The following is an 18,137-nucleotide window of genomic DNA, read 5'->3' as shown; positions in this document are numbered from 1 at the left end:
AGACAGACAACATTCGTTCATATTATATATAGTAAATAATGTTAAAAAATTTTATGTTCTTATTAATTTATTTATAAAAAATAACAGCAAACATTTAATTTTAACAATGAGACAAATAATGTAGTTTAAATTTATAAATATTACATTGCTTTAATAATTGAAATAATGTTATTAATGAATTTTAATGAATTAATGAATTTGTTTTTAGTGAACAAAATACTTAAAAAAAAAACATAAGGTTATAGTATTAAATATTTTTCAGTTACTAAACCAACCCGCCATGTTGAAGAAATCATTAAAATCTTGAAACATCGGCGACACTAAATAAAAAAATATTTAATATTATAATTTTATGCTTTAATTTCAAATATTTATTTGAAATTTAAATAACAATTAATTATAAATTAATTAAATTTATATAAAATTAATTCAGTATAAATTAAATTATAAACTATTTAATTATATTTAAATTATAAATTGAATTATAAATGATCAAATTAATTTAATTTAATTAAATTTTAAATATAATTTAAAACCTAGTTAAATTTCTTAATATAAATCAACTCATCAACTAAAATAATACCGCGACAAATAAAAAAATATTAATTATAATAAATGTTATTCTTGAGCGCCAATTTAACCGAAGTGCCAATTATATAGTAACTGCGGATTAATACCGTGTAAATCATAATAAGCAAATTGTTGAGGGGTCATTGGAGGTCTTTGTAAAAAGTTTGCTTGCCAATTGGACATGTTATATGCGTACACATTTTGCGAAGCATTATAGTGACTTTGAGTCCAAGCGAGCATAACATTTTGTCTATATCTTTGATAAGAGTGTCGATTCATACCGTAAGTTATGTCATTGTTATAAATGAAATATGGGGTATTACACCCAGGAATACGGACGTATGGATAAACACCAATTTGTATTGTACGACCATAATATCCGTAATTATGATAAATATTAAATGGAATGTTTGATCTTCCTGAAGTATTCCTAGCATGTGAACGATTATTATAAGCACGCGTATAGTGCCTGTTACGTGTAGAAGAAGCAGATGAAGACGATCTGCTTCCGTTATTATTAGCTACATAAATAGAATTATCACAGAATTGTCTATTACGTCTTCCGCTTGCAGAAGCAGCCAGTCTATTTGCAATATCATTGTTCAATATGTTTTGATAAAAATTAGCATAATTAATATAGAAATGCATATAGCTGCTGTTTCTTGCAAGATGAAGTGGAGGAACAAATCTGTTTGAAATATTATTTAAATTATTGTTAATACCTTGTGGTACATTGAAAGAATGCATATTATTCCTAAAGCTTGACGAAGAAATAGAACGTGAATAAGGGACATAAACAGCAGGAGGAATAAAACTATTTGCAATATTATTTAAATGATTAGAAATAGTTTGAGGTACATTTGTAGCACTGTTATAGAACCGTTTGTTTGTTCTACTTGTTGTAGAGCGGGAAGGCAGTATAGAAGTAGAATGAGCAGAAGTAATATTGTTTAAATTATTTGAAGAACAATTACTTTGAGATACATTGACAAGACTGTTATTGCTTGAGCAGCTTGTAGAAGGAGCAGGCGCAGAGATAGAAGTACCAGAAGAATAAGGAGTATTAGAAGGAATGAAATTTTCCGAATTATTATTTGAGTTCAAAATACTTTGAGACTCATTGATAAGATTATCAGTTACAGGCATTTCATTTAAATCACTTCCAAAAGAGACATAAGGAGAAAAAGAAGCCCGAGCAGTGACATTATTCGAAACTTTATTTGTATTCAAAAAACTTTGATGATAATTACTGATAGCATTGTCAATTACAAACATTTCGTTTGAGTGGCTTGAAATGACATTGTTTGAAGCATTATTTGAATTCAAAATACTTTGAGAATCATTGATTCGACTATCAGCAACATACACGTTACTTGAGCCGCTTACAGAAAAAACATGGGAAGAAGAAGCAGAAGGAGATGAAGAGGTGACACAAAGTGAAGAAGCAGAGGAGGTAAAAGTGTTTGAAACTTTATTTGAATTAGAGGAACTTGGAGGAACATGGAGAGAACTATCCTGTACATGCATGTTGTTTGAGTGGCTTGCAGAAATAGCAGGAGCAGGAGAATGAGAAGATGCAGAAAAAGAAGAAAGTGGTATAGAACTGATAGAAGGAAGAGAGGGAACAGCAAAAGAAACAGAAGTGTTCGAAAGATTATTTGCACTAAAAATAGTTTTTGGTGCATTTGTAGAAGTATCATGTATATTGCTTAAGCCAATAGTAGAAGGAGGCGTCGTAATATATCTATTTGCAATCTTATTTAAATCAAACAAAATACGTTGAGTTCTAACGATAGAACTATCATAAACAAATCTATCTCTTGTGCTGCCTGTAGTAGGTGAATAAGAAGTAGGAAGAGAGGGAGCAACTGAAAGAAAATCAAGACCAAAAGGGACAACACTATTTGCAGTATTGTTAGATATACGTAAAGTTTGATTAATGGAATTATCAAAAGGATACATATCGCACGTACTGTTTTTAGAAGCTTCAGCATTAGTAAGACTATTCGTAATATCATTTAAATTGTTCAAATAAGTTTTATATATATTAATAGAATTATCAGAGGAAGAAAGAGAAGGAGGAGTGCCAAAAGTAGAAAGAGGAAAATTATTCGAATCAGAAATTTTGGGAGGTAAGTTCATAGAGTTATTGGAGACATTAATGCTGCTTATTTTGCTTGTGGAATTCTTAGGTGTAACAAAACTATTTGCAATATTATTTAAATGATCAAAAATATTTTCAGATGAATTTTTAGAATTATCGGAAAATCGTAAATTGCGTCTGCTGTTTACACCGTTAGGAATAAATTTTGAATTATTAATACTTCTAGGTATTTTGACAGGATTATCAAAGATATATTCTTTTTTTGCTATGCTTGCTGATGAAGCAGATGTATCAAAATTATTTATTTTAACGGTATTTAATCCACAGTTTTGGCCTTGTTTAAATGTAGCAAATGGAATATTTGCTCTTCCAGCGACATTTTCCATAACAGCATGTCCACCATACGTATACATATTGTTACTGCTGCCTGTAGAGAATTCTTTAGTCAAGTTATGAACATCCCTTGGAACACCGTTCCCACCAAAGTTTTGATCACTTGTAAATAGAACAATTTCTGGTAATCTTGTACTACCACCGAAAGAACGTTCATAAATGTATGCGTTCTTTTTCGTATCGGTTGCAGTTTCTCCATCTGTTTATGTATACAATTTATGTGGAGAGTATTAAATTTAAAGTTAGAAAGCTAATATTTTACCTTTTATGTTCTGAGTTTCATTATCTGTTACAGCATGTATCTTAAGAGTTGCATATAAGGTTGGGTCTAAAGTAAAATTTTGATTGCCAAAAGTATAACCGTTCGTTGCGGCACTTCGAGCTATAAGACCAACTGCATCGAGACCACCAATTTTATTTGCAAAAGTTGCAAAACCAAAATTTTGTAATAACTTCCGATAAAAGTAGAGATCAACATTTATGTGGACTTTGACATTTTCCAATGTCGTGTACTTTACATCACTAGAACTCCCACCGTTTGCTCGCAATTTATCTTGCTCTAAATTTATACTTAAAAGTTTATCCATCAATTTCTTTATTTGATTATTATAAAATATAAAGTTATAGCATTGTAGAAATATAACTTCATTGCGCTCCAATTTTTTGTTTTCCTATCAAATGTAAAAAAATTATACTAAACTTGCAAATATTAGCATTGGGCTCTTACTATGGTTTTTTGATAATTTTTAAGTATTTTCTTATGATGAACCACTTTGTAGTCTGAGAGATTGTTGTTTTCATGTGACATCATTTTAAATAATTCATTATCTGGTGTAAATGAATGAACTCATACAATTTAAATATGCAATTAATGATAAGCATATGCAGTAATCCCCCTATAACGCGGTAGATTGGTTCCGAATGAATTATACAAATCCCTACGTTATATGGGAGAATGCACGTGTTATACGGAGGATTGAAATCGCATAATATGAAAACGCGAGGGGGAGTACTGTATAATGTTTTCATAATAATTTATATAGTTAATTTAGTCTCACCTAAATTCCAATTTTGCTCTTCTGCCATATTTAGTAAGAAGCTAAATCGTTAAACGATTTAGACCTAGAACAGATAAATTCCAACAAACGTCCAGCACTCTACTGCACCTGTCTCTGATATGTGATATCATAATAACATGATATGTAATTTCGTGAGACACTTAAACATTAAATGATTTAAATTTTAAACAAATAAATTCCAACAAACGTTTAAGAAACTACTATACTTATTTCAGATACACATCGGCTATGAATAGCCGATGCAAAGTAAGTGTGAGGTATATTATGTCGCTTTCACTTTCTTATTCATTTGTACAGTCAAATTTTCCGGCATTTTAACAATAAAATTTCAAAAAGTGCAGAGTTGCATTTGATGCTTCTTCTATAGAAGCAACACGTAAGTTGCTATTTTTTATAGTAAAGTTTAAGGACCAATTCTAGAGTCGTAACATAAGTCAGCAAAGTTGTTGACTTAAACATGACAAGTCAGTCTTAAGAGTTAAGCTTTGACTTTAATCGACTTTAAATGTTTGAAAATTAATTATAAAATTCGAAGTTGTGCCGATAATGTAGTGATGTGTCGATACGTGTTGATAAATGACTAAATGTGTGCAGTGCAAAAAATCCCAAAAAATCTCCCATTTGGTTTAGCATCAACTTAGCCTAACTCGCACACGTTCTAATTACAATTACATACTTTACATATGGTGAATTATTGAATTCCCATATGAAAAAAATAAGTGCAATCAGTGATTATTCTCTTTTTTGCGCTAGAAGAAAAGCATCGAAAGCCACACTATAAGACTTGAAGTCATTAAAATTAACTTTAAGGAATTCTGAATGTACAAATTATTCAAATTAATAAACCGATGGATGTTATTAAGTAAGAAATGTCTACAACATAATTAATACCCAATATAAACCAGCCGTGTTTAAAATGCATATACTGAGTAAATTGCTATTAAAGTAAAAATAGTGGATTACAGCTTATTGCACCACTTCTAAATGATCCCAACTATAGCAAAAAAACCTCCATATGAGACGTTTCCTCTGAAGCTAAATTAATTATAATGTAATGTGGTCATGAGATGTATTTTAATATAAAATGGCTACGAAGTTTAGCAAATTGGCTTGTTAATGTGGTGCTTTTCAAGCAAAAGTTAAGAACGCTTTCCAGTGAAATTTAATAAATTGTTTTTTAATCTTACTGCCGGTTATTTTTGGATTTAAGAAATGAATGAAATTTAATGTAGACTTTTTATTAATTTTTTGCAGTGTCATTATTTATACATATTCTTTTTTTTTTGTTGGGTCATTATCACATAAAAAATTTACACTTTATTTATTTTGTTTGCACCATAATCAATTAAAAATAAATAGTCTTCACTTGAATTTTACTCGTTGATATTTTTCAAATAGAATTCAAATAAGTTTTGTACAGTACGAAATAGCAACACGCTATCACAAACTTTCACACCTTACTTAATTTTGAGTACGGGAACACGAATAGTAAAATTCAAGTAATGATTTACTTGAAATTTACAATATTCTTTTATTTAAATTTTACTACAAATATGTATGAGAACAGACTTAATTTATCATCGTATTAGGTCTGTAGTATAACTCAAGTAAAACACAAGTAAAATTTACACGAAAATACACGAACGTTTTTTGTAGGAACGTACTTGTGTATACACAGTGTTACTCAAAGTTACTTCGAGTAGCTCATGGAACAGACTTATTGTGTATCATGCTTACATTTTTACTAATAGTAAAAAAATGTCATTAATATGACATTTATTGCACTGCCTGGTTTATCCAACGTACAATGAATTTGTGAATATTCATTTAAATTTATTTAGAACAAATAACGAAAAACATGCTAACATATAAAATATATATATTCATAATTATATATAACATATATAATTATAAATATGATATATTTAATTATATCTCTGCCCTTTTAAGAAAGCAGAGATATTTTTTTCTTACAAGGTTTTACCATAATTTTTTTTTTAAATATTTTTGATAAGTAATTGTACAAAGTAAGGTTGTTTGTTATTAAGAAACTTTTATTAAACAATAAAGATGAAATTTATATTAGTGATGGAAAACAGCATTTAGACAGCGCATGTAATGTAAACTAAATGAGTAGACCCGCTTTAAAAGAAACAATTGTAAAATCACAATTAGTTTTTTATGGAGATGAAAAGTATGAAGTATATATATAATGCTCATCGGTGAAGTAAACAGATCTATTATTGCTTCAAATAGCGTTGAATTATTCAACCACACAGATGATCATCTTATTATGAAATCTGCTATAACGTGTAAAAGAAAAAATGATACTAAGTTACAGTTAATCCAGACCTGACAGGCCGAGAGATGTGAAAGAAATACAAATAATTAATTTTAAATTAATTTTAATAAATTAAAATTAACGAATTTATTTAAAGCTTTAATTTTAACGAAGAATGAAATTTAATATACTAAAAAACAATAGTATAATTGTAAAAAATAACTTGTTAAGCACCGATTTAAATTTGGTTCCATTCAAAAAGGGTTTGTTGACTAAAGGTAGAATAGTCATATTGAACACCTGTCATTGAAGAAACGTGTACATAGCATTGATAAACCGATTGTTGATGATTAACAGCATATCCTCCCATATATGGATTGAAATTGTAATTACTTTGCACAGTACTGCGCCGTACAGGAGGAATCATACTCGAACCGTAGCCAAGATTATAGTTGTGGTAAACAGCTGCACTTTGATAGTTTGCAACATTAACAATCTGGTAGCCCACGAGTATTGGCCCATAATTTGGAAGCATGTTATAGATCGGATAAAAGTTACAAGCTAAATGCGAATCGACTACACTAGTGGCTTGAAATGACATATTGAATGAACCATTAGTTTGATTGTTAATGAAAGAATTTTGTGGACGATAAGCTTGCGGTGCCGGCTCAGGATTAGCGTTGAAGCTTGGAACATGATTTAGATCATTGGTATGAATTACAGGTACTTCAGTTACACTTGTATTTGCAGTTACAGTTTGCACTTCAGGTAACGGGATAGAATCAACACTTCTGGTATTTGCAACACATTCATTTTGTTTGATGGTAGGTGAAATATCACATGTCACAATGTTATTTTCTTGATTAATACCGGTTTCTTCATCCGACTCCTGATAATCATTTTCATCTATAAAAACATGTAATTTTGTTTTAAAGTTTTTGAGTGGTTACGTCGAAAATATTTTAAAGTCAGTTTTGTTTTTTAAAAAACAAAATCGACTTTATTTATAAAAACTTATTATTTTTCATATAACCATATAAAAAATACGGATGTAACATATAAAAACTATGTAACATAGAAGATATACTTTTCACATATAAGGATTCCTAACATAATAATATCTAGATTGATGAAGTTTAAACTATAGATCTCTGTTCTACCTAGCTTATCTTGACTTTCATTGTTTGTTCCAGCGTTCAAGTTAAAAATGTCAGGGTCATCTGCTTCTATACCTGATTTCTGATTACGAACAGAAGCGCCATTTGTAGCAGCAGCCCGTGCTATGATAGCAACGGATTCTAAACCACCAATGTTGTAAGCAAGAGTTGCAAAACCAAGATTGTCCATCAACTTTTTACAAGCAAGTTGTTCATTATGTAAATTGCGTTCACGATCATTTAAAATTACGTAGTCCATATTAGTTGAATCAATACCAGCTGCGCGAAGTTTTGATAGATTAACATTTAATTCCAACCGTTTTTCCTCCAACTTTTTTATGTAATTACTATAATAGGTAAAGTCATAACATTGGGAGAAAACAATGTCATTAAGTTTGGCTTTCTCATGCTTCAGTTATATGAAAAATTTTAACAAAAATTAAAATAAAATTAATTAAGGTACAAAATAGGGATCTTACAAGAGGCATTGATTCTTGACGCACTGATGTTGAATCAGTTGAGCGTGTTTCACCTTTTATTTTTTAAGTTTATTTAAAATTAAATAAGATTCTTAGCCTCTAAAAAAAATTGTCTTACCAACTTTCAATCCTGAATTTATGAAATCCGCCATTTTTTGTAGAATAGTTGCAGATATTTTTATCTAAATATCAAGTAATTAAAACAAAATTATTTTCTTATCTTAAATAAATTAATATAATAATAAATTAATAGTTTTAAAATAGTTTTAAATACTTAACTTTAGTTGGCAGTAACACACTGACACAGTTCTTTTGATAAGTCAAATATCATTTATTCAACTAAATATTTTGAAAAATAAATGGTTACTTGCCTTTAATTTATAATTTTCAAAACTTCCGGAAGATGTGATAACTTTTTCAGAGTTGCATTTGGAATGTGTCTTTTTTTATTATTTTTGAAATTTCTTTGAATACATTTATAAATTTATTTAAATATATCATCGACTCTTTTTTAAACGTAATATTTAGATTTTTATTAAATCTAAATCTTAAAAGGTGATTTTATTGCGTCCAAGTCTAAAAAACAATTGCATGACATTTAATGCAATTGGAATATCATTTATTGGAATAATTGCCTTTAATTGCAATTAATGGTGCTACTTAAATAGGCTATAAAGCATGATATAGACGATGAAATTTGTTTGCAAACAAGGTTTGCTGGCTATCAAATTGCATCGTCTATACTCAAGTTTGCAAACCAAAATTTGGTTTGCAAACTAGTTTGCAGTGAAATTAAAATTTTTCAATTATTTGTTAAGTTTGCAAACATGTTTACTTGTGTATATCGAAGTTTGCAAACTTCTCATAATTTAAGAATTTTGGTGAGCGTCGGACAAGCAAAGATTACAGAAAAAAATTATTAATTCTTAGTAAAAAGAAAAATAAATGAAAAATAATTAAAAAATTGCTAGACATTAGACAATTATTGAAGAAGTTTATATATTTTAAAAATTATTTTGTGCTAAAAACATTTTTATAGTAAGCTTTAATATTTAAACAATTATTATATGAATAAAAATTTTAAAATGTAACATATTAAAAAATTGAAACAAAAATAATTTTAGTTTAAAAAATGAAATAAATAACAGGTTGCTATGATCATCACCTCAATTTCTTCAGTTTCAATTATTGTTTTGCACTCTGTACTTACTCCGCTGTTGATATGAACGCTGTAGAAAATAAATAAAAATAAAGTTTACCAACCTTGTTTCAAAGTGTATAGCAAAGCGCATATTCGGTTTGCAAATTTGGTTTGCAAACAAATTTCATCGTCTATATCATGCTTAAGGCAAACTAAATTTATACCTACATGCTTATGAACTCGAAAACGATTTAAGTACGATAATTCAAACTATCTAATCTAAATCTATTATAACGTTCATTTTATAAAGTACAATAATAATAGTTTTTAATATTGTTTTTATGCTTTAAAAGCTGAATTAGTTGTACCTTATGGAAACAGCTGACCCATTCCCCTAATACTAACAATTTTTTTTGTCTGAAAAAGTGATATACAAAGAATGTATATAAAAAAAATGTTTAACAATGTTCAAATATTGTAAATTACGTTCAAATACGATATTTTTTAATGTAAAAAAACTTTCTATCAGCTGATTCAAACATTGAGAAACGTTGTGAGTTGATTAGTGATTGATTTTAACCTATGTTGTTTTGTTATTATGTGCACTCTCTCATCCCTATATACTGTTACTGCATTCTGTTGTTTACCTTTTCTACTTTCACTACTTCTAGACGTACAATTAAGCCTTTAACGAAGAAACATAAAATACCACAACGCAGAAAAAGTGATTAAAAAGAGTTTTTTCAGTGTGCACAGAACACAAACAACATAAAAACACAAAACACACAAATTCAATCCAACTGGCCTATGTCAAACTTGAGTAATGTTTGAGAATTAATTTTGATACATTAATTTAATTTTTGATGCTTGCTACACATGACGCATTCAGTCAAAATTCAATTGGTTATTACGTATACGTAAGGTAGAGCCTATCAGCTGATTTCTTCCAACACAACTAATTCACCACAACTAATCCAACATTAATTCGACAACGAATTCATTTTTAAAAATCAATTATTTTTATAAAAATATTTTTACATTTTTATTTTAAATGCAATAAGGTATTTTATAAAAGCACATATATTTTGAGAAAAACGGTTACTTGTTCACAGCAACTACAAAGTAATCGTAAAGAAATGTACACATTTTTACATCACTAATGCATTTGTCATTATAGCTAAAATCAAGTTGTTAGTCAAACATATTTTTTGTTAAAGAAAAGTGAATAGATTTTTTATGTTAAAATAAAATCTATATATATATATTTCAATTGTTTTAAAGTGTATCCATAGTAAACAATTGTGTTTTATATCAAGTATAAACAATTAAATAAACCCACCAAAGAAAAAGACTTGGAGCAACAATGGTGAAACTTTTCTCGTTAAGTGTTTTTTACAAGAGTTCATCGGAAGCCCGTCTCCTCAAATCAGCCTTTGATTTGCAGTCATTTTCATTTTTTCAACGTGGTACAGTACAAGAATTTATGACGTAAGTTTATAGTCATATGTGTTCAACATAAAATAATCATAAGAATTTTTGCACAGGTTTGCGTCAAAAACGATTGTGGAACGTACACAACCAGCTATGCGCCAATCAGTGAAACAAGAAGCCTATATGTGTCATGTTTATGTACGTTCCGACAATTTAGCTGGTGTATTAATAGCTGATCATGAATATCCACAACGTGTTGCACACACACTCATTACTAAAATATTAGATGAATTTGCTGCAAAAGTGCCATTAGAAAACTGGGAGACTGCTACAGACTCTACAATTGATTTCGGTATATTGCCAACATATTTGGCTAAATATCAGGATCCGAAAGAAGCAGATGGATTAACTAAAATTCAAAATGATTTAGACGAGACTACGATCATACTTAAAAACACAATTCAGGCTGTTTTGGAACGTGGTGAAAAACTAGATGACATGGTTGTTAAATCTGAAAACTTATCACTACAGAGTAAGGCATTTTATAAAACAGCGAAAAAGACAAATTCATGTTGCAGTTTTAGTTAAAATGTTTATTTAAATACGTATTGCGTTTAAGAAAGTAATTTTTTTTTTTGGAAATCTATTACTTAAGTTAGATAATTATATTCGATAAATACTAATTAAAGTAATGAAGTACTATTGCTGTTAAGCAAGGTTATTTGAAATAAATTTTTTTTATTATTTTATAAATTTTATTTAAAGAAATACTAGAATATTGTAAAAAAATATTTCAAATAATTTCTCTACTACCAAAAAAAAGTACGTTATCACATATATAAAAGACTATTAATGGAATCCGCATATTTGGAAAAATAATGGCACATAAAATGTATCACTTTTAGATTAATAACAATATGAATTATTTAATAATATTATATATAATAATTCTCAAATAAACTTTTAGTTGAAAATTTATTTATAATTTCAAAACTTATAATTTCAAATATTTATAACAACATATAGTGAAAAACAATAAAATTATGAAAAATCATTATAAGCAAATGAAAATTGTGGGCACGGTGCTTTAAACGTTAGCATAAATGATCAGATGAGAACAAATTAAGTAAATGCATACAATTTTAAACTGCTAAGCTTGTTTTAGTTTATTAAAAATGTTTGTTATTATATTAACGCTTATAAAAATTAGATATACAATATTTGCATTTGTGTATAATTCTCATATATATGTAAAATGTATAATGTAAAATGCGCAAGTTGCGCTCCATCTAAAAGTAATTATTAAAATATTTTTAGTTATTTTGGATTACAAAATATCGTACGAATTTATTTTACCAACTTGAAAGCTAATTATATATGCAATATATATACATACATTCAAAATTTTTGCTGATTTAATTTCTTTTAGAAAATTTACATAATATAAAATAAAGATTATACATTAAATTAAAAATGATAAAAATGTGTAAGTTGCTACTGTGCTATTGTTATAAAGTAAAAAAATTATACGCCATTTTTTTTATAATAATTGTTAGTAAACTATATAAATGTATTGTGAAACGTTTTGATATATAATAAATTCCATCACATTGTATTATAACTAAAATGTTTTTTCGAATTCATATTATGGATGTTTTTAAATATTTATAATAGTTTGTATTAGTTAATTTTATTTGTAACATAAATATATTTCTTAAAATTTTATATTAATAAATATTATTATTATATTTCTATTAAATGTCTGTTGGAAAAATAATTTTGAAAGTATACGTGTATTGTAATAGATAATCGCATTTTCAAATAAAATAAATAAAAACAATTCATGTCGTGAAAAATTATAAAATATATGTTAGAAAATTATTTATTTTTTACGTAGTATTTTTAACTAAACAGTTAGGTGAATGTATGCAAATTTTATTCTCAATTACTTAACGTATATATAGAAGATGGTGGATTTTTAATGAAGAATTATGTAAAATATCAAATGTACGAGGAACAGCACTTTATGAAACAAACGTAAAATTTTTAGTTACCAGAGATACCAGAGATTCTAGAAAAGCCTCAAAGTAGTTATTGTTCAAGAGTTTCATCAAAAACGTGTAGAAGACCGATCTACTCCGAACTTGCCGCCGCACAATTTTTTTTGGAACGATATCAGTCATATAGATTCTAACTGTTATAGAGTTTTGAAAATCCCTTTGTGTTTCGCGCGACATTAATAAAATACAGAAAAAGAAAGAGAATAATATATAGTAGAAACAATGATATCTAAAGCGAGGGAAAAACTATAATGTTGTCAAAACTTTTGTAAATAAAATAAATCCCTAACCAAAAAATATATATTCGACCAACTTCATGAAGATTAGAATATAATACTGATTTTTTAGTCTATGTACGAACCAAAGCTATTCCTTTAGTATCACAATGGGCGATTATTTAAGCACAAGTGGCTTTCTTAGATGCAAGGCCGCCACTCCAATCTATCTACCATGTATGTTGAAACAATTTTTAGTTATCACTTTCTAGTAACTTATAAATGACATATTGTTAAAATTAAGACAAAATAAAGAGTAAACGCTTCTTTCATGTTAAAAGGTTATTGGGATAAGAAGCAAGAAATTTGGACCAATTTGAATTTTCTAAACTATGATTATTGGCCTCTCAACATAATAATATAGATAATGTTTTAATTTATTCACGTAATTATTCGAAAATACTTGGCTTAGGACAATATTGAATGAAACACAGAAAACTTTTAGCCAGTTACGTTTTTCTATTAAAAACAGGTACGAATGGAAAGAATTTGTGCCAATTATTTGTGATAGACTAAATTCGAGATTTATTTTGTAAATTAAGAATATGTCTTAATAATAATAATTATTAGAATATTCTTTATTGTTTGCTTTTCTTTATTTTATAGCGTATAGGGTACGCAGTATTTATATATATCAATTTAAATATGTATAAATATTTATAAATATCAATGTAAATATTTATATATATCAACATAAATATTTGTATTTATATGAATATAATTATTTATAAATGTCAATATAAATATTTATAAATATCGATATAAATATTTATGTATATATTAATATATTTCAGAACAAATATATATAAATTGCCATGGCTAAACTCCTAACGTGTTTCTAAGACATTAATATGATACAACCAACTCTCTACGTTTTTGGATTACCCACTTATTTATAATAGAGTTTGAAATTATGATTCATTGCTTATTGCTAAAAAAATATAGTAGTCCGAAATATGAATCCGTTATATTGCATAAACTCAACCGGATGGATCTTGTTTAGCTACAGGAGTTATTGCGAGAACAATTATTTTAAAATATTTCATAATTACTTATTAAGTCAGAGAGAAGGATATCTGTCGATTAGCCACTATAATCAAACAACTACAAGTGTGGATTCTAGTACCACAGTTCGAAAAGTATCAGTGGCGATCCTTTGAATTTGAACGTATATTTTAAACTCAGATTTTATTATTTTAGCTTAAAATAAATTTGTCATTAAAATTAACGCTATTTAGGAGTTTTTAGTGATTTTGTCAAATCACTAATTGTATAAAAAACTTTATAAAAAATGCGTGAAGTAATTACATTTGCACTTGGTGTATTTTACCAATCGTACATCTATCTGACGCTCTGGCATCACTAAATAGTGGATTATGGTGTTTTGTTTACATTTTGTTGTTGCAAATTACAAGCGGAATCAGCTGTTCACCCCGATTAATACATTCCAAAAATTGCACTTACAAAGTTTACATCAAGTCGCGCTTGTTGCTTCTTGTTTTTTGCATATTTGTTTTAGAAAGTTTTTTGAAATGTTAAAATATTTCCATTTTATGCTTAATACTTAAGTTTTGCATATCAAAACGAATCCGATTCGATTTATAATAAAAAAAAAAATAACCTTGTGTATGTATTTTTGCAATTTAATGTTTTTAAACTAAACTAAACTTTTTATTAATAGTGCAGATTAAAAATTACGCATATTTAAAATATGTAGAAAAAGTATATTTTTTTTTATTTAAAACCTCTTAATATTTATTCATAATAAAAGTTACTTCAAAATATTTGTGCAGCTCGAAATGTCGGAATTTGTGGAATATACGGTGCCAGTTTGGCGAGGCCTTGATATGCGTCAATTAAAAGTGGATGAAGCTTATATTATCTTAAAATCCTTTTATAATAAAGTGACCTATTTATATACGCTTTCTGATGCTTGTTACACGGTTTGTTTTTAATATTTTCTTAAACATTTCAGTTAATATTTACTTTTTGTTATTTCAGTGCCCTTACACTAAAGAGAAAGCGCTGCAGCCGAATATTTATAATGAAACAAGTTTCGAGCTTAACGCAAATAATGTTTTAAAAATAAACACGGCACACCCGTACAGTTTCAAGTTATTTGAAAAGGACGTGGGACGTTATGCTTTTGATAATGAGTTTGTATAAATCTAAATATTAATGTACAATATTTTTTAAAAACTTTATTTTGTTATGCAGATCAGCGCTTTCTACTTATACTCAGAAGATTATGGAAGAATTTGGTGTGTACAATCTCACCTTTTATGACAATGGTACTAACACTTTTGAAACAGATAAGAAAGGAGTTAATGTGAACTTTTGTAAGTAAACAAAATCTGTAAAATGTATCGTTTGTCTTAGTAAAGTACAGAGTTTCCAAATTGTTGTGACCCGCTGGAACCTGTTTGTGTTGTGTTGTCTTTGTGGGGTGTTGAACGGCACTTGGTCATAGCTGGCGATAAGTCTTCCGTTCTTGGAACCTCACGATCATAGTTTTTTATACAATTCTGTTATGTGTATCTAGGCTGATATTACTTTAATAATAGCTACCCACTTTGCTATTAAGCATCAATTGTTCTCTTTTACAATTATGGAGTAGAGTCGTGCTCCATCTGAAAGAAATGCAATATTTTCAATAAAAGAAAATGCCCTATCCAATGCCATTTGCTTCTACATATATCACTGGGGCTAGTGGTTGATTTAATATATATATTAATTGCTATATTCTTATTAAGGAATTTAGTCACGATATAAACGCAATATGTTTCAAAAATTTTTAGAATATAGTTGTTTATTATATAGTTCCAACTAATCAAATGTTGTTCTTGTTAATGTTATTTAGAACCAATAATGATCATGATGGTTGATTAAAGTGCTGACAGTTTATAAATTCAATCAGAGCTTTTGCACTGTTTTGCTATCACGTCTTCCATACCAACTGATTATTCGGTCAAGGCAGCACTATTAGATCCAGTCTGTGCGGTGTAAGAACCTATGCAGTTCGTTAATAATAATTACTGTGAGTTCCTCCAAATTCTTGTAGAGACCGTTTAGATAGATTTTCTATGCTTACAGAAATGTAGACATGAACATAAAATGGGATTTATTTTATTTTTCTTCTGTTTGAATAGTAAAATGATCATAATAAATAAAAAGGATCTATTTTATTATATTAAAATGTCGCATTATAACAAATAATATTAAAAATTCCATTTATAAATATTTCTAACATTATTATTTATATTGAAACTCTCACATCTATCGTTTCGTTTATTTAAAAATATAAATTTGTTTCATTCATCATAAACCATAAAAGTGATTAAGATTAAATTTAAATTCTTCTATTATAGCCCTCTTATCTGTTTTTGTTTTGGTTGGCCTAATTCTACTAGTCATCAAGATAGCTAATTGTGCTTGGCGTTCATATCGTTATGAGGAAACTGTTAGGGTTGCAGAAAATGCACAATCACAATCTGACGAAGCTGCAGTCACAGCACAAAGGAGACGTATGCAAAGTTTAGATGCATTTAGGGGGTGAGTTACTTGTATAACGAATGTATCTTAAATATCAGTTAATAATATTTAAATTCTTTTCTACAGCGTGGCAATTGTCCTCATGATATTTGTAAACAGTGGTGGTGGTGACTATTGGTGGATTGAGCATGCTCCTTGGAATGGTTTACATTTAGCTGATGTAGTATTCCCTTCATTTTTATGGATAATGGGTGTATGCATACCAATATCAGTGAAATCTCAAATGGGTCGAGGTGTTCCAAAACTGAAGATTTGTCTTAAAATAATTGAGGTATTTAAACATAAATAATGAGGCAAACATATTGATTATTTGTTAATTAGTTTTAATTATTTTTATAGCGTTCTCTAAAGTTATTTGCGATAGGACTCTGTTTAAATTCTATTAATGGACCAAATTTAGAAAAATTACGCGTAATGGGCGTTTTGCAAAGATTTGGTATTGCATATTTAGTTTGTGGAATTGTACATACGATCTTTTGCAAAAGAGATCAAATACTTATGCCACAGGTTGGTTTTCCATAAACTTACATTTAAATTATGCTATTTTATGATATGATATTTTTAAATTATTTGATGTTATTATTAACATTTCAATAAATTTAAGGTACCTTGGAAACGTACACTTTACGATTTGATCTTACTACGTGGAGAATTTATTACAATGTTAACTCTGATCGTTATCTATTTAGGCATATCTTTTGGTCTTTATGTACCAAATTGTCCAAGGTAATAAACGATACAACATAACCATTTGAGATAAGTAATTCATATTGATTTTCTTTATTATTTCCATACGCAGAGGATATTTGGGACCAGGCGGAAAACATGACAATGCAGCTTATGTCACTTGTATAGGTGGGGCTACAGGTTATATAGATTTGCAGATTTTAGGTGATTCACATATTTACCAACATCCAACAGCAAAATATATTTATGATTCACAGGCATTTGATCCAGAAGGTTTATTCGGTAAGTTCCTTCAATCTACTTTCTTATATTGCAAAAAACCAGTACTATTTTTTAGGTTGCTTATTAACGGTTGTACAAGTACTTTTTGGTGTGTTAGCAGGCGTTATTATATTAGTACATAATGCTTGGTACTCACGTATTAATCGTTGGTTACTTTGGTCGATATGTTTGGCTTTGTTAGGTGGTGCCTTATGTGCTTTTACCAAGGAGGATGGACTCATACCAATTAATAAAAATTTATGGTAAATACTTAAGCTGGCTTTAAATTTTTTTTTTTTAATTTTTTATATGCTTACTTTCAGGTCATTGTCTTTTGTATTCATCACATCATCACTTGCTTTTGTTATGTTGAGCGTATTTTATTTCATTATTGATATAAAACATTGGTGGACTGGTTTTCCATTTGTTGAAGCAGGTAAAAATGCTATTATTATGTATGTGGGCCATACGATAATGCACAAATTGTTACCTTGGCATTGGCGTATTGGTGCCATGAATACACATTTTGTTCTCTTGTTGGAATCAGTTTGGAATACCTTATTGTGGATAGCAATAGCATTATATTTAAACCATAAAAAGTTTTATTACAGTTTGTAAATATGTATAAGTTTTATTATAATTTTTTTTTTTAAATATAATATTGTAT

General features: G+C 28.2%; 4 protein-coding genes across 4 annotated transcripts; 2 read left to right on the top strand and 2 right to left on the bottom strand.

The window, feature by feature from the left end:
• Nucleotides 1-569: 569 nt before the first annotated feature.
• On the bottom strand, nt 570-4,420 carry LOC119670156 (putative uncharacterized protein DDB_G0282133). Its single transcript, XM_038080309.1, has 4 exons — nt 4,126-4,420; nt 3,795-3,895; nt 3,330-3,738; nt 570-3,266 (listed from the first exon to the last, which is right to left on the bottom strand). Exons 1-4 carry the CDS (start codon nt 4,151-4,153, stop codon nt 637-639), a joined length of 3,168 nt encoding a protein of 1,055 aa, XP_037936237.1. The 5' UTR covers nt 4,154-4,420; the 3' UTR covers nt 570-636.
• Nucleotides 4,421-6,653: 2,233 nt separating this feature from the next.
• LOC119670457 lies at nt 6,654-8,257 on the bottom strand. Its single transcript, XM_038080727.1, has 4 exons — nt 8,182-8,257; nt 8,064-8,116; nt 7,588-7,993; nt 6,654-7,333 (listed from the first exon to the last, which is right to left on the bottom strand). The coding sequence occupies exons 1-4, from the start codon at nt 8,213-8,215 to the stop codon at nt 6,666-6,668; spliced, it is 1,161 nt and encodes a 386-aa protein (XP_037936655.1). The 5' UTR covers nt 8,216-8,257; the 3' UTR covers nt 6,654-6,665.
• Nucleotides 8,258-10,379: 2,122 nt separating this feature from the next.
• On the top strand, nt 10,380-11,363 carry LOC119670449 (synaptobrevin homolog YKT6). The gene is made up of 2 exons (XM_038080715.1): nt 10,380-10,692; nt 10,749-11,363. Exons 1-2 carry the CDS (start codon nt 10,568-10,570, stop codon nt 11,221-11,223), a joined length of 600 nt encoding a protein of 199 aa, XP_037936643.1. The 5' UTR covers nt 10,380-10,567; the 3' UTR covers nt 11,224-11,363.
• Nucleotides 11,364-14,498: 3,135 nt separating this feature from the next.
• Nucleotides 14,499-18,088, top strand: LOC119670441 (heparan-alpha-glucosaminide N-acetyltransferase-like). The gene is made up of 11 exons (XM_038080702.1): nt 14,499-14,596; nt 14,764-14,913; nt 14,972-15,126; nt 15,188-15,309; nt 16,339-16,522; nt 16,589-16,793; nt 16,862-17,029; nt 17,127-17,248; nt 17,322-17,491; nt 17,547-17,733; nt 17,794-18,088. The coding sequence occupies exons 2-11, from the start codon at nt 14,770-14,772 to the stop codon at nt 18,086-18,088; spliced, it is 1,752 nt and encodes a 583-aa protein (XP_037936630.1). The 5' UTR covers nt 14,499-14,596; nt 14,764-14,769.
• Nucleotides 18,089-18,137: the final 49 nt, after the last annotated feature.

This window comes from Teleopsis dalmanni, chromosome 1 (assembly GCF_002237135.1).
Source record: "Teleopsis dalmanni isolate 2A chromosome 1, ASM223713v2, whole genome shotgun sequence".
Lineage (NCBI taxonomy): Eukaryota > Metazoa > Arthropoda > Insecta > Diptera > Diopsidae > Teleopsis > Teleopsis dalmanni.
This window is presented reverse-complemented; position numbering and strand designations above follow the sequence as displayed.

Excerpts from the sequence above, each read along its gene's own strand:
- LOC119670156 (XM_038080309.1), bottom strand. The coding sequence starts at position 4,153 with ATGGCAGAAGAGCAAAATTGGAATTTAG. Across the intron at positions 3,896-4,125 it reads AGAGCAAAATTGGAATTTAG|ATAATGAATTATTTAAAATG; the intron begins GTGAGACTAAAT and ends CATTTACACCAG. Across the intron at positions 3,739-3,794 it reads AAAATTATCAAAAAACCATA|GAAAACAAAAAATTGGAGCG; the intron begins GTAAGAGCCCAA and ends TACATTTGATAG.
- LOC119670457 (XM_038080727.1), bottom strand. The coding sequence starts at position 8,215 with ATGGCGGATTTCATAAATTCAGGATTGAAAGTTG. Across the intron at positions 7,994-8,063 it reads GTCAAGAATCAATGCCTCTT|CATGAGAAAGCCAAACTTAA; the intron begins GTAAGATCCCTA and ends ATATAACTGAAG. Across the intron at positions 7,334-7,587 it reads TGAAAGTCAAGATAAGCTAG|ATGAAAATGATTATCAGGAG; the intron begins GTAGAACAGAGA and ends ATGTTTTTATAG.
- LOC119670449 (XM_038080715.1), top strand. The coding sequence starts at position 10,568 with ATGGTGAAACTTTTCTCGTTAAGTGTTTTTTACAAGAGTTCATCGGAA. Across the intron at positions 10,693-10,748 it reads ACAGTACAAGAATTTATGAC|GTTTGCGTCAAAAACGATTG; the intron begins GTAAGTTTATAG and ends ATTTTTGCACAG.
- LOC119670441 (XM_038080702.1), top strand. The coding sequence starts at position 14,770 with ATGTCGGAATTTGTGGAATATACGGTGCCAGTTTGGCGAGGCCTTGAT. Across the intron at positions 17,030-17,126 it reads ATCAAATACTTATGCCACAG|GTACCTTGGAAACGTACACT; the intron begins GTTGGTTTTCCA and ends AATAAATTTAAG. Across the intron at positions 17,734-17,793 it reads CCAATTAATAAAAATTTATG|GTCATTGTCTTTTGTATTCA; the intron begins GTAAATACTTAA and ends GCTTACTTTCAG.